Here is a 16,890-nt window from a genome sequence, read left to right as displayed (position 1 = left end):
TCAACAGTCGGAACAGCACATTTGGGATGATGAAAATCCTCGTGCCATACATTCTCATGGATTTCAGCAACAGTTTGGCATCAATGTATAGGCTGGTATCATCGATGGTCTTCTGATTGGGCTGTACCTTCTTTCGGGCTGCCTAACGGGTCCGAGGTACTTGACCTTCCTCCAAGAAGTATTGGCGCAGTTCTTGGACGATGTGTCACTACACATTAGCCAGCACACTTGGTTCCAACATGATGGCGCACCAGCATACTTTTCCCACGACATCTGAAAACATCTCAATCAAACATAAGGGGACAGGTGGATAGGTCGCGGTGAACCAACTCCTTGGCCACCATGATCGCCGGATCTAACTCCTCTTGATTTTTCGTATGGAGCCACATGAAGAGTCTTGTTTATCAGACTCCTGTAGTGTCAGAGGAAGACCTGGTTGCACGAGTTCTGGCTGCAGCAGACACAATTCACACACCAGGTATTTTTGAGCTTGTGTATGGAAACATCCTTTGGAGGTACACTGTTTGCAACGAACTTCAGGGCTGCCACATCGAGCTCTCTTGTAGTGACGCAGGTTAAGGTGGAGATGTGAAATTATGTGATCTTGTCATCTGTGTAGTACCAAAGCAGTACGTTTCCAAACATGGGTTCCTTATCAAAACTTGATCCAGTAATCTACAACCCTAGAAGTGTGTAATAGGAATTCTGAATCACACTGTATTGAAGACAACAGAATGAAATATCACAGCAATTTATGGACTTATGAAGGAAATTACAAAGTTTAATTTATTTGTTTATGTTTTCAAAATTTCCTTTTATTTCCGGCCTCTAGGGTGCCTACTGGATTCCAGCAGTTTCCAAGTTTAGTAATTTCAAGTTAAAATTTCATAAAGCTTATGGTCTCTCATCATGAGTTTATTATTACCTTAGGAGTTTTAACTCCTGGAGCTTAAATACATTTTTAGTTAAGATTTAATAAGGGGTTCTGATATTATTCATTTACAGTTTTTTATTATTATGATGATGTTAGTTTATCCCTAGAGACTGTTTATCATTTTTTACGTCACTTCTTCATCTTCAATGACTTCTCTCTGGGTAATCTTCATGGCTCTCTCCATGGCAACTAGCCAGACCCTGTGGCCGAGTGGTTAGCACATCGTGCTGCAATGCCAAGAGTCCCGGGTTCGAATCCCTCATCTACCAGTGGACACTCTGTATTTTCTCCTTTGGGATGCATCTTCTGGTGCCTCCTCCTTTTCTTCCTCTGGCATCCACTCAAAATGCAGTTGTGGCAGGAGGGGGAGTAGGGGCTTGGTTTCAGCTCCTACTGCTTCTATGAGACTCCCGTTGGGGGACTCTGGTGGGTGCCGTGTTTCCAGTTACGTCAAGTACCTCTACATCTCAATATTAGACAACATATCTGTGAGGTCATATAATTTCTTTACATGTTCACTCCTTATCAGTTCAAAGATGTTGTTCAGCAGGTCTCTTCTGGCCAATATTATCTGTTCATCAGAGGCGGGAGAGGAAAAAACTCTATGTTCTGGTTTGTCTCTTCCATCTGGCAGTCTCTGCATAAGTTGGTTCCCCTTTTGCCTATTTTTTTGAGGTAACTCCCGTATGGTCCGTGCCCTGTTAGCAGATGTATCAACCCTCTGGATGGTGCGACATCCCTGCCAAGAGCATTCTCCTGTATGCAGGGGAGAAAGTTATGCAGTCTTCTACCCTTCTCACAGTTATCCCATTCTCATAGCCAGTCTCGATGGATCATCACCTTGATCTCCTGGATGGTGGAGAGGGATCCTTTCATTTGCTCCGTTATCTCCTTCATATTCTCATGTTTGAAGTGATAAATAATTTCCCTCAGCTTAATCTGATAAATCAATTGGCAAATTCCCGTTATGACAAACAGTGCTTCTGGCAAAGTCATCTTAAAATCTCCAGTAATTCTGAGGATTACTTTCCTGTAAGAAAATCTTAGCTTACAAACGTATGTTAATTTGTGCAAGGATGATGAAGCCCATGGGGATGCCCTGTAAGTGATGATTGAAAATTAAATGAACACTAGATAATATTTTATGACTGAAGGAGGAAGTCTGTAGCTCTTGGATGCTATCATAGCTATTTTATTCATGAGAGCTTCCCCACTGGAGGTAGTGTTCTCCATGTGGCTTTTGAAAAATAAACCCTCCTCCAACATCACCCCCAAGTATTTGATCTCCCTTACCCTTTCATTGATTTGCCATTCATTCTTATTAGTGGGTTCTGATGTTGGCTAAATTTTCATTTTAAAACTATATATTTAATCTTTGTATCAGATAATTTTAATTTTGCCTTATCACACCATTGCGTTCATTTATGTAATGCGGTGGTAGGTGTTTTTCTCAATTTCTGCTCTTGAGTTCCCTGTGGTTATGCTTACCAGATCATACATGTAGGTTATGCACTTGACCACTTCCCATGTTTCTTGCAAGGTTCGAAGTTTATGTTCCATAGAAGGGGTCCCAAACTTGAGCCCTGCAGGCAGCCCTTTGTCATTGCTTTAGCGATATCTTGGTCTGGAATTTGTAGGGTTACTTTTCTATCCCTGAAATAGTCCTTCAGAATTCTATACAGGGTTCCCGGGCATTTAATTTCCCTGGAGTACAGAGTAAATGGGGCCACCATTGATTATCAAATGCCCCAGTTAGTCTGCCAGTGTTGCCACTACGTATTTCATTTCGGTCAAAGTGATAGTGTTTAATAAAGTTTTTACTGCATCATCTCCCTTTTGTGAAGCTGTATTGAAGTTCTGTGTTTGGTTTCAGGGGCGGAAACTCTAACAATCTTTTTGTTATCATTTTTTCAAAAACCTTGCCCAGAACATTTAGGAGACAGATTGGGGGGGGGGGTACAATTTTGTCTGTTTTATCATGATCAGCATCCTTTTTTATTATGATGACATTAGCCTGCTTCCAGGGTGTGGGGAATTTTTGGATTTCCAAGCAGCTGTTAAAGAAGGAAGTTAGAAATGGAATAACCTTCTGGGCTGCCATCTGAATTATTTCTGCTAGAATGCTATCTGGAGACCAGCAATTTTTTCTATTAAAGGTCATTATCTGGAGAGCTACTTCCACCTCCGCAAAAGGCAGAAATGGATAAATCTTGTACTTGTATTCTAACCATCTTCATTTTCCATCACATCATCCGCAAGGACTCCATTTAGTAATTGTTTGTCCATCTCATGCAAATCTATAGTGTATATTGCATTTTCTTTTTCTAGTGTTGAGAAAACTTTTCCTAATTTAATTTTACCAGCCCGATTTTGTAGGGGAGTCCCCATTTATCAATTAAAGGGCTAGGGTGTAAAACATGGTAAGTGATATTTTGGTCATTTTGGAGTTACAATGTGCATCATGTAGTCCATCGTAAATGGAGTCGAATCTTACTCAAAGTGTTTTGTTTCGACAACAGATGACAGAGCTAGATGTGTTGAAAGTTATGGTATCTACCAGTTGTTTCATGTAAAGTATAGTAAGTAGCAAAGATGGCAGCGCAACGGCTGTTACTGAATTGCAAAGTGTCTCAGAAAGTTCGCAGAGTATTGAGGCAACAGCAAAGATGAGAATGAGTTAGAAAGTTTATATGATTCCCGTAATGACCCGGAATATGTACTACCGACTAAGAATGAGGAGAATGAAGAGGTTGCCAATCAAAAGTGCGACTAAAACTGTGCATGGGCACGTACATTCTATTTCATGTAAAACGTGGTATCTACTGTAGATACCATTGTTTACATGCAGCAGTGCTCATAATAACAGTTTCGAATTAAATTTTACTCTCGTACCTGGATGTGAACTGCGATCTAGTAGAGAAGCACATACTTTTCTTCTACTAGATATAAATAACTGTAGCCATATAGAAATCTGTTTGATATTTAACTGTTTTTAGATTTTCGAAATGAGGATTTTTCATTTTTGAAAAAAAAAAGTTATTGGTTTTTCGAAAAAGAAATCGTTTTTCGGAAAAAATTCCTTTTTCGAAAAAAAATCGTTTTTTTAAAAAAAAAATTTTTAGTTTTTCGCTTTTTTGTTTTATGATTTTTTTAGTACTTCCACTTTCCATTTTCAAAAAACATATTTTTAGATTTTCAATTTTTCGAAAAAAAAAAGAGGCCATCCCTATTTTACGTATAAATTGCTTATTGAATCACAAAAATTTAATATTGCCATTGTATGCAATTTGCATAGTCTACGTAACACAGCTTTGTATCGAGAGAGGCTTGTGAATCGCATTCTGCTTGGCATGCACAGTTAGTAAATAGAGCCTCTGTGTGTGTGAACTAGATATGTGAAGCTGAAAAACCGCTCCCATATAAACATTTTTTTATGAATATTGATCTCCATATAGATATAAGGAAGTTATTTTTAATAACAAGCATTCAGAATGTAATTTTTTAAATACTAACGTAATAAAACGATGAAATCTACTTTTATAATGGTGATCATTTCAGTCATAGACATAGGAAAGCAAAAACTTGTTACAACAAGTAGGTCAGGTTATTGTTTATTGAATAAAATTATTATTATTAAAGGCTTTCATTTTTGTGTTACAAATGGTTATGGTTGCTATAAAAAGTCTAATATCAAAATATTATAATTGAACTGCCATCACAAGTTAGCTTCAATATACCGGTATCTGATCACTCATTTTGATAATACCATTGCATGTAAAGCATAGTAACTGCAACAATTCCTTGAACAACCCTCAAACAAATTGCATGTAGCACCACCGAAAAAAATAATTCAGATAAAATATCATGTTTGTATGATAGTAAACATACAAGTGAATCATATTTGCTGAAAATAATTTAGAAATTTATTTCAATTTGTAAATCATATTTTTTTGAAACATCAACTTTCAATATCACGAAACCTGCATTTTGTCACTTACCATGTTTTACACCCGAGTCCTTCAATTGTTAATTTATTTGTAACAAAATTTTTCCAATGTTTACATTTGTAGGATCTCAGTTCATTTTCGTATCTTTTTTTTGGCTACCCTGTATAATTCCAAGTTTTTAAATCTCATTTCATTAATTTTTGTTTTTTGATAAATTTTCCATGTTTTCGTCATAAATGCTCTGAGCTTTTTGTTCCACGGCTTGTTGTTATGTTTAAGCTGATTTTTAGGTGTTGTAGTTTTTATTGCACATTGTATTGTTTGTCAGCTCTCTTGCCTATTCGTTTAACATTTTGGTGGAGTCCACATGTGGGGAGATGTGTATTGATTCAATTAAAAGTTGTTGATTTGTTTATTCCGGCCACGAATTTCTCCACCAGCTCACCGTTGGAATTTGTCTCGTGTTCGTGCCACCACAGGGAGGAGGAATTCACATCTATTGTTATTAGTAGCATTATTATAAGCATTGCACGTGTCACCCATTTTTTCCAGAAACTGTTCGATCCTGTGACTATATTGGCAGTAGCAATTTATAATTATGAATAATAAATTTTCCAAGGATAATTCTATACAGTTAATGTGACTGGTGGAGAATGGAGCGATTTTAATTGGTACAATCTCTCTATTTAGGATAACTATTGCAAATTTGGCATTTTGATTATGCATTATAATTCTCGCTCCTATCGGCGCAGAAGGAATTCTATTTTTAAAAATATATTGTTTCTGCAAAGTCAGATTATCTAGTTTTAGTGAAGTCAAAAATTTCCGTGGTTGCCAGTTTTGCCCTAATTAGGTTTGCCTGTGCAACGCTTATATACCTTTGCATTAAGGGTGTCTCTCTATCTGAAAGCACTGAGGCCATTCTTTGCTTGTGAGAAACACCACTCTCCCATGTGCCCTTGTGAACTCTGAGTAAATTTTGTTTATAATTTATTAAGGGACATGCCTTGGTGAGCAAAAACTGTTTCTAGCAATGATGATAATTCCTCTGTGTCAGTAGGAATGTTGTTAGACATTAGATTTGTCATGTCAACTGGCTGCGGGTACGAGAAGGTGATCCATTTTCCTTTTTCATGTTTATTTCTGATTAAAATCCTCAAAGCCGTGAGCAAATTTTCCTTTTCTTCAAGCCTGCTTAGCCTCAGCATTTCTTCAAAATTTTTGTAAATTTCTTCTGGATTTATTTTACATCCCTCTTCTACCCTCAGACCCAAAGGCAGTTCAGCACATGCCAGAGAGGATGACGGATGAAGAGTCTGCGTTTTATTGATGTTACTGTATTTGAATTCTGGATGAAAGGAATGGGCGTTCGGATTTAATTTTGTCATTTTCCTCTCCGACATATTAGTGTAAGTGGGGTCTGCATCACTCACACCTGGATGTTGATGTCTATCTGTACTTGTTACTATTATTTCCTCTTGGTATCTCACTTTCAATTTTGTTTTTGAGCGGGAAGGGTAATTTGGGAATTACTGGGTGTTCATTACGAGGTGATCCTAGGGTTACAAGTGGATTTTCCAGAGTTATGAAAAAACTTAGTGGTCAGGTATTTTTGAGCTATGTAGAGGCTGTGATGGTTGTACTGGTGTTTCAGTGGGGTTATCCAGATATATTTTATTCATTAACATGAAATTGATACATCTCTCATTTCCCTGTGTCATGGAAATAGAAAATTCTATATATTCGAAAAACGTTTCAGGAAGTTTTATATTTTGATCATTGTCCATTTTATTATTTTCAATTTTGTCTAGTAGTAGTCTCATTTCCATTATTTTCCTTTCCCTATAAGCTGCTGCTCTAGCTGCGTTGTTTTTCTTTATCCAGAGTCGGTTTACAATCCATAATCTGTCTTTTCTATTAACCTTTGTAACTATAACTTATAAGTGGGCAGTCCTTGCCATTACATAATTTTTCCATTTCATACAAGAAATGCATATCATTGGCGCATTTTTTAAGGACATTGCTCTTCCTCAGAGTGACTTTCTAGGCCACACTGGGTGCAAATTTCCTTTCCTTTACAAAACTGGCTCAAATGTCCATAGTCACAACATTTATTACACTTTGAAATGACAATGTAATCTTTAAGGGATAAGGACAGAAATGAGAGGAAGATTTTTCCATTTCTCAAAAGGATTTTCCTTAAAATCTGGGACCACCTCAAAAACACAGTTGCAGGTTGCCCTATTTCATGGACCACTCTTGAACTTCAAGTTAAACTTTTTAATGAACTCCTCCCACGACCTCTTGTCTTCTAAGTTTAATAAATATATCCCCTCATACAGATCAGTTTCTTCCTTTTATGCAGGGACGTCAAACAGTATTAACAGTGGATTTCTTTTTTTTTCGGGAGCTCTGACCTGATTTTGTGTTTGGCTTGTTCCAAATCATTGATTATTTTTTCCGCCTCTTCTTTTGTTTCTGTCTCAACAATCAGCATTTTGTTTGTTAATCACATTTGTTTAATCTTTATTCTGTCCCTGATGGAATTTATCACTCTTTAGAATGTGTCTTGTACCTGTTTTCATCTTTATTTCTGTTCTCATCTGAAATAAAAACTGTATTAACATATTTTTTTTTTAGCTGCCCTTCCTGTTTGTATGATAGTTGGTGATGCTGCTGTTTGTGCATATGATGGTTTAGCTTTGCTTTCTGCCTTTGCTGAATTCTGAAGTAAGCCACAGGCAGTTTTTAATTATTTGTTTTCCGCCACCACCTCTTGATGGACCTAGCCCATTTTGGTTACTATTTCGAGGATTGTTGATTTCTTTTCAGGAGGGATGTTCTTGTCTTTAGATATAATGGTATTTAATTCGAGGAACAGCTTGATGAACAAGCCCAGTTGGATATCAGTTGTATCTAGGATATTATCCATTGCAGCATTCATTGTATCTTGACCAGCCATAGCACCAACACTTGGAGAAGGGAGGGTATGGGAGCTGTCACTCCTCACTAACTTTTTCCTCTTTCTGGGATCCTCTACAGTTTCTGGGGATAGTTTCCTTTTATCATTCAGCACATTACACACTAGTAAGCTCAAACCGGACCAGTCTGAAACTGGATCAGTCTGAAAGCAGGCCTCCTATTACAAACGAGGGAGTGTCATTGTGTTTTGGTTCTTGACTTTGGGCTGTTGGATGGTTCGAGCTCCCTTCTTCGGGCATTTGCAGTTTTTTTTTCCTTAAGTGAAATTCAGAAGCCTATCATCCTGTATCTCACAACAGTACGAGGCTGTTTTGCTGACTGTTCAAAGTACTTCGCGTTAGCTTCCTCGAACATGGCAAGATATGGAGGGCAGTTCACACGAAGTAAAAAGTGTGTAAAAAAAACACAGTACTTACCAGACTTCTCCGGGAAAGTGTCCTTTCACCCTTCACTAAAACACTAACACTCAAACCCAGTAAACTGAAATGCATGAGTAGCTGTTATCTCAGAATCAAAAAGATGCAGAAACACGGAGGTCATGCACGTACGTCTGCTTTCTCTCCCTCTGGTTCAGACAATGTATCTATGGACAAATAGTGCACAAACAACAAATTCATTTCCCACAGGAAGAAAAATATGTAGTATATATACCGGGTGAGTTCTTTAGCTTGACACAACGAAATATCTCGAAAATTACGCATCTGATCAAAAAAAAGTTCTGAATGAAATTTGTTTGTCACGAAGGGGCTCATCCAATGATGCCAAACTCCACCCCTCACCCCACCTCCTGGGAGTGGGGCAAGGGGCAACTTTAAAATCTCAAATGGGAACCCCCATTTTGTATTGCAGATTTGGATTCTCCAGACAAAAATATGTAGGCTTTGTATTAAACTTGTTTGTGGATTTGTGATAGATGGCGCTGTAATCGCAAAAATAAAAGATTGCGGAAATGGTAAAAAATTAACTTTTAATTGCAAAATGGCGTGAGGCATGTTGAATTTTTATAAGGAACTGCATTTAGCATAACCCAGGAACAACGACGTGGACATAGCAGTATTTTGTTCCCATCAGGGTGCTTTTTTAAGGTGAGTCCCCTCGCCTCTTGCCATCCAGGTGCTTGTTTTAGTTGAGTCCCCTCGCCTCTCACCATCGGGGTGCTTGTTTTTAATAATCATTTTACAATAAGTGCTCGAAAATGTCACCACTCACTTTGATACACTGATTTATCCGCACATGAAATGATTGGACACAACTGAGAAGCGTGCCCGGTGTAATCTTTCAACATGCATTGTTGGTTCGCTCAATCATGTTCTCACGCGTTGCTGGCAGTTCATTATAAACTTCACTGTTCATGTAGCCTCACAAACAAAAGGCAGGCAAAGTAAGATCTGGCGATCTTGCAGGCCAAGACACTGAACCACCTCTTCCGATCCACCGACGGTTGTACACGCAATCTAACTGCAACTGAATAATGTGCTGGACAACCGTCATGTTGAAACCACATTGTTTGTCGCACATCTAAGGGAAGGTCTGCAAGCAATACTGGAAGTTCGTTCTGCAAGAACTTTCGATATTTCTAACCATCAATAAAATATGGACGAATAAGTTTCGCCAATTATTCCACACCAAAATTTACATTCCAAGGGCGCTGATGTTCAACTTGGCGATGCGGGTTTTCGACACTCCAATAATGCATGTTGTGTCGATAATCGTACCGTGGTTTGTAAAAGTCGACTCATCAGAGAACAAAACTCAAGTAAAGAAATTAGGGTCTCCTTGTATTTGCTGAAGCGCCCATTGACAGAATGTCACTCGGTTCTGAAAATTATCGCCATGAAGTTCTTGATGCAACGAAACATGAAACGGGTGATATTTTCTACACTTCAGTATTTGGCACACAGTAGTCTGCCAAATTCCCGATTCACAACTTATTTGTAGAGTACTAACGTGGGTGTTATGAGCCACTGCAGCTAATACCGCAATTTCATTATCTTCTCCAGCAATTGTTCTTCGGCGATTCCTTTTTTTTTTGGTTGTACAGTTCCCTCGGTGGAGAACTGTTGAACAACTCTGCGAAAAGAAGCGTGCGATTGCACCCGGTCTGGTAAACGTTGAGCATAAAGAAACACAGCATCATTGATATTCCTGCCACTTTCTCCATAAATGTACACCATTTCAATTTTCTCTTGCACCATTACAGCCTGCATTATAACCACTAATGGAGTCAAGGAAGAAAAACACTACTTTTGTCCTCTTCTTCAGGCTTCGTGGCAGATTATGTCGTGTCTGTTTGACTAGGAAACAAGGTGAAATGGTCTTTAGGAGAAAACATGCAGTCTTGAAACATGCTCGGCAATCTGTTCAAAACATTGTTAACCACTTATAAAACTGTAAAACGTTGAAGATTTCAAAGCTGCATAAAAACGTTTGACCATGTGAAAATAAACAATCTCACTTCCGCGGAATGGATCGTCGAGTTAGTCGTCTTCACAGCTAATGTTGTGCTGCTGATGCACTGCTGATGTGCTGCCGATGGCTGGTACTGGCCCCGCCAACTTGCTTCCTCCCTCCCCCTTCTTTTCCCCGCTACTCCTGCATTATTACGTCATCCCTCCACTTTGGAACTCGTCTATCATCATGAACGCTCATGTCATTTCTTTTGTTACATTAAAGCCTATTTGTTTTTATCTTCTTCAATTTTTTTAACATCTTTACCCATCTTTCCTCTACATTCCCTTTCTTCAACGTTTTACAGTTTTATAATTGGTTAACCTCATTTTTAACAGATTGCCGAGCATGTTTCAGGACCGCATGTTTTATGTTACAAACCATTACACCTTGTTTCCTGGTCAAACAGACACGGCATAATCTGCCACGAAGCCTGACGAAGAGGACAGTGTATTTCTCGAGAATTGCGCCAAATCTTACTTTTTGCGATTACAGCGCCAGCTATCACAAATCCAAAAAAACATTTTCAGACAAAACCTACTTATTTTTGTCTGGAGAATCCGAATCTACAATAAAAAATTGGGGTTCCCATTTGAGAGTTTACAGTTGCCCCTCGCACCATCCCCTGACTGCACCTCCATCTTGAACCTTGCCAGCCATAACCTCACCACCGCCGAAATCGACATCCTGTCTAAAGGCCTCACCTTCTCCCCAGACTCTCCCTCCAACAATTTCAAACTGTTATTTGACATCCAAACGTTTGCTTGCAGACTCAAGATGGATGTACTTTTGTGCAAAGATCCTCCCTCCAACACCAATTCCCCAGACATACATGCCAGTCTCCTCCAGTTCAGACCCCATCCTCTCAGGATCCCCCTTCCTACCCCAACAACCACCCCTTCGAAAGATACATCACAGCCCCCATCACCAACATTTCGGATAGTTCATGCCTCCAAAACACCTCATGCCACCACAACGTAACCCGAGCCCTCCGATCCCTCTGCAACAACCCCGACATGAATTCTTGTGAGAGGTTCGAGAGGGAACGGAGAAATGCTTATTGGGTGGCTAGGTTGAGTCTGGGGGTATGGTTGCATACATGCCTGATATGTAGGCCCTTTCCCATCGACTGCGGGTAGAGTTGTCAGTGTGCCAGGGTAATAGATGAATTATGGCTACACGGAAACAGTTGTTGAAGCTGGTGTTCTGGCTGTTGGTGTGGCGACAGTGACATCGGAGTTTTGGGGATGTAGCTGATTAAAATCATATTCAATGGCATGTGATTTTCTCACCCTAAACATCAGTATGATCTTGATGTGTTACTAACCTGTTCAAGGCATTTGAATGTTTTTTTTTTTTTTCTGACACCTCGAAAAGGAAGAAACGGGTACAAGTATTTATTCATAACTCTTTACTGATTAAGATAACATTGAAAAAACCTTCCCCAATAGCTTGATTTGATATACTATATCCCATTTAAAATATTGGAGTTGAATTCAATATGGCAGCCAACAATATGGCTTGACACAAACAACTATGGTTCCTCGTTGGACTAATCTGTTTCTATCATGACCAATTGTACTCAGGATAACTACTTCACATTTTATGGGGGCTGTTAAGGAACTTTTGACTCACCCTGTACTATATTACTGATGTTGACACAAAGTGAACTGAAATATTATCAAAAATTTAAAGAGAGTCGTTTCTTCTTACCTTTTCCAGTTTGCTAAGATAAACATCTGCAGCACCTTCAGATTTATCAGAGAATGCTTCCAGAAACTTCATTTTGAGGCCGATTTGAATTTCGTTATGTAAATGAGGCAGGTAATCTAGGTTAATGCTGCTTCTTATGGTATGTTCATAGTCAGTAATGATAACATGCAGGAGCTGCTTGCAGTATATTACATTTATTTCCTGTATAGAAATAAATAATAAATAAGAATGAGTAATAATGTAACATTTTATCTAAAATTTAATGCCATTTCTCTACCTTTAAGAACAATCGTGAAATAAACAAAGAAGCTCATAGTCAATCTCTCAAGAAGTGATTGCCTTTCTCCTCCAAGATGTCTAAATAGAGGATCGGATCATTTGACATCTAAATTTTAAGCAATTATCCAATACTGATATGTGTAAAGCCATAAGACAAATACAGTGAAACCTCGATTTCACATTTTTCATGGGACCAAGCTGAATAAACTACAGCCTTTCCCTTCATTCAAGGTTGGCAAAACTCACATTTGCTTTATGATACAAAATATGCTGTCATTTGTCTTGCTGTTGCGCACTCTGAGCACACTAAGCAGCTCAGCATATGACGTAGGTGTGGATAATTTGGTTTTGGTTCTTATCAAGGAGTTGATCCCTGCATTAATTTTATGTGTGAATTAATTGAAGGGCTCCGTTGTAAAACATGGCAAGTGACATTTTTTATTGGACTCGGTGAAGCCTTCTGAAATTGGTAAATACAACATGAAAATAATTTACCTGCAGTATAGCTTCTAATGGCCCTTTTTCTTAATGAACTCAGATTAACCAAAATGTCACTTACCATATTTTACACCCGAGCCCTTCAATTAATGTTTAAAAAATGTTTTCCATTAATTGCTTTTTTTTATTAAGGTGCTTCACCAGTATTAAATGATTTACTTGATTAACAATTATGCTAACATAACATAGATATATCTCTAACTATAATATAATTTATTATAACATTACAGTCTGCATATTAAAAATGAAGCTGCAAACACATTATAGTTAGATAGATAGCTGCAGATATCGTGGTCTGGTGGTCTGGCTCCATGGGTGTGCACTTCAGCGTTGCATCTAGATGTAGTGTTGCCATCCCTCTCAATTACTCACGCCCGTTTTTGTGTACATAATGATGCTAAATGTATTGGCAACCCAAGTTATGACCACCTTTCACTGAAAATGAGGCTATGGAAGGGTAGATTTTTTTTTAAAATATGATTTTCTTACAAATTGAAATACCTTCGTGATATTTCTGTCAATCATGAGTAGGAACATATTATTGAGCTAAAATAAGTTTGGTTTGGTGTTAAGAAAGTTTTGCACAGAAAGGCTAATCGGAACTGGACCTACAATTTAAAGTTGAATCCATCAGGAGGTTATATTAATTCAGCATTTATAATGTGACAAAATCACTCAAATCAAGGATATACCAACCTACAATATCAATATAATTGTCCATTTACAAGTATTTAGTAAAAACTTTCTACCTCGCTCCACTGATAATAGTGTGAACAAGGAGAATAAAAACATTTGCATACACCAAACATGTATACATGATAAATGTTTAAAGCATGCTGCATGCCACCTTCAAACCAATCTGGTAAGAGCACCACACACACACAAAAACAAACACATATATATATTTTTACACACACACACTGTATACTGCACACTGTTGGTATTGAAATGTGTTTTTAAGACTAATAAAAATATAAATAAAAAATTAATCTGCAGTTTAGTAGGAATATGATTTTAAATGTTTGAAACCTGCTGTCTTAAACATTTTTATTTTTATACAGTCGCAAGCTCATCTAAACTTTTAAGGTTCTCCAACACCATTGCGTAATTATACCACATAGCGGTTGAGTATGAAAGGAGCCTCACACGAAAAAAAAGCAACAAAAATAAAAGCAATACTGTGCTTACCTCCATCCAACAGCTGAACATCTCTTCCATCCAGCTCCATTTCAGTTTACGAAGTGTTTCTTGATACTTCTGTAAGACCTCTCTGTGTGTGGAGGAAAGTTTCTGTATTTTCATATGAGGAGCAGCTAATGCAGTATTCAGATGAGTTTTGTATTCATCCAGTACTGAATTCTTAAGCTTTTCTCCAACGATCTCCTTCACAATCTGTAAAAAGAGAGGCACATATTTAAATACTGATTCAAGTTATAAACATCTTTTGCATATTCAGTGTCATAAATGTTTGGATAAACATTGGAATTAATAGAGCTCATTTTTCATACCAATGCCTACTTTAGACTAGCGTCACGCCGTGCATTAACTTACACAGTGCCTTTCACGGCCGAGGTGGTATGACGTATGTATCATCCTATTAGTATTTAAGAATGACACTAGATGGGGTACAGTTACAGCATACTATCTGAACTTCAATTTCAAGTAATTCTTGAAAATCCCGCTAGGTGTGTATAGCTTCAGCCAGTTTTCGGGATTCTTCATTTTTATAAAAGTTATGAGAATGAATATTGAATCTGACAATGTAATGTATTTTTGTCCTTGTACTAACGCATTGTTGTCATGAACCACTGTTAGTGCTTGGTTACATAAATCACAAATATTGACTTCCCAGTTAAGTTAGAGCAAAATCAACCTACGTTAGGGACATTTCATCGGACCTGAGGAAAAGGCAGGTGAGGAACAACGGTCATTGATGGTGGATGAGCAAGAGCTGGAAATGTGTGGCAGCTCGTTTCGTTTGATTTCCTGACAAATATCAGTGTGCTTGGTTGGAATATACAAGTTCAACCCGACAATTAGAGTATATAGAAAGCACTCGATGTCAAATTCCACCAAGGTAGGTTATTGACACCAAGTTTTTTTGGAAGAAAGGTGTCAACCACAGGGTGATGTCATGTTTGCTACATCCAAGTATCTGGAGGTAAGAAATATTACTCTACCTACTTTGTGATGAGAAAACATAACACTGAATGCACGTCCATAAATCGGATTGTAATTCGAACATTTGCCTGAGATATTCAAGTAGAAACGTTTTGATATTTTCGTGAGGAAAAACTTATATCTGTGCAGGATACGTGTTTGCTTGGATTTGTGCAATGGCTAAATAACGCCATCTTGTGGAAAATATATTTTGCATTTAGTTTATGAAAAATAAGAACCTTCACAGTTGTTACGAATGTTAACGTGTCGAAGGTGAAATCATATGTACATCTTCCGTCCATACATGGAATATAATTGCAGAATTATTAAAGAGTTCTCATCGCATTAACATACATAAATTGTCAGTGATCAGAATGCTACATTTTAAAAGTAGCTTTGCTACAGCTATAGCTACTTGTCCAAAATGTAGCTTCGCTACACCTACAGCTACATTTACAAAAATCTAGCTCGCTACGCTACTCCTGTTCCCTACTCACTACTTAGCTACTTTCGCGTTACTTCTGGTTCTGATTAAAAAGAACTTAAAACAACCACATGGATATTCAAAAGAAGCCCCTATGCATAATAATTATACTTTGGAAAATAGATTATGTTATTTATCATGATTCCAGCCATTCGATAATTTTGACAAGTGTTACTCCAGATATTTATTTTTACTATATGTATTTGAGAGTAAGGTACCTATGTAATCGGCAAATCAATTCAAATTTGATAGATGAGTATTGCAATTAGCATGATAACCAAATTAAAGATTACAACTACACACAAATATAATTTGGTAGGATTATATATGTTGGTATATCAACATATTTTTCTTGAGAATAAATATTCCATTTTTTAATAGACTGATATGTTTTACCATCTGTGCAGGTTTTAATAATGAAATAATGAAAGAAGGAGCAATAATTGGAGGTAAAACTATGCTTTGTAATGATCATTAATTAAATATTTATGCTGCCCACATGGAAGATTAATGAAATGAGGTCTTACACTTATGTGTGTTCTTATTAAGCCATATAAAAATATTTCTGTCACCGAGTACTTTTTAAAAAATAATTTGGAATTTTTCATAATGTATCGAAATTAACTATAATGTAGGAATTGTAGCTTTCCTGGTGACGTGATTCGAACAAGTGTTCTCAGGTTACCAGCCAGGTTAAGTCTATGTTGGCAATGTATGTGATCGAAACGTTGGAAGGCAACATAGTATAAGGGGGGGGGGGGGTTGAATATATAATATATATATATCAAATAGAAAGTTTTTTGTGTACTTCGACTTCACTTTATGTAAGTTCTTTTCTCTTTTACTTTATACAATCTAATTGATGGTTTGGTTGGTTTTGCTTAGTTGATAAGAGACTTCTTTAAAACCAACCAAAAACAACACTTACTCGGGAAGAGAAAAGAAAGAGAGCCACGCTGTACGTGGCCACACACAGACCTTATTCCACATGTGGTGTTCCGTATAATAACAGGTATCCCTTGAGAGACCTGTTAAGCAACAGACGAACTTTAGCCTAAATTTCAGAATCGCTAGCTAGAGAAGGCTTTGGTAGTCTTATGATTCACTGCAATGATAACAGGTCAGGCACCTTTGAATGACACATTTATTCATAAAGAATATCGCTTGTGGCATAGCCACCACCAAACATGAACATTTCACTGTATATAAAACACACAAAAGAGATATACAAAAGGGTTCTGTACATACATACCAGCCTGCTGGACAATATACTTTTCATACCTGGGGGTCACACACACTATTTCACACTCAATAGCCCCATGGATGCTGCTATACTGCTATGGCATCAGTATTGCCGACCATGTGGTCTGGACTTTCACTTTTGATGAGGGACACAAAACTCGCTACAAATTTGCACTGGGATCCTTAGATGCTGTCTTGGACAC

General features: G+C 37.7%; 1 protein-coding gene across 2 annotated transcripts in view; it reads right to left on the bottom strand.

The window, feature by feature from the left end:
• The window catches only part of LOC145988916 (uncharacterized), a 195,484-nt gene that overhangs the window by 88,119 nt on the left and 90,475 nt on the right, over positions 1-16,890 (bottom strand). For both annotated transcript variants that reach the window (XM_083124213.1, XM_083124214.1), the window contains exons 10-11: positions 13,990-14,193; positions 12,025-12,225 (exon numbers count right to left, since the gene is read on the bottom strand). In XM_083124213.1, coding sequence (XP_082980339.1) covers positions 12,025-12,225; positions 13,990-14,193 — 405 coding nt within the window. The remainder of the gene's footprint in view (positions 1-12,024; positions 12,226-13,989; positions 14,194-16,890) is intronic.

The sequence above is a fragment of the Lepisma saccharinum genome, chromosome 6 (genome assembly GCF_977018435.1).
Source record: "Lepisma saccharinum chromosome 6, izLepSacc3.1, whole genome shotgun sequence".
Taxonomy (NCBI): domain Eukaryota; kingdom Metazoa; phylum Arthropoda; class Insecta; order Zygentoma; family Lepismatidae; genus Lepisma; species Lepisma saccharinum.
The sequence above is the reverse complement of the archived record's forward strand: the minus strand, read 5'-3'. Positions and strand labels throughout refer to the sequence as shown.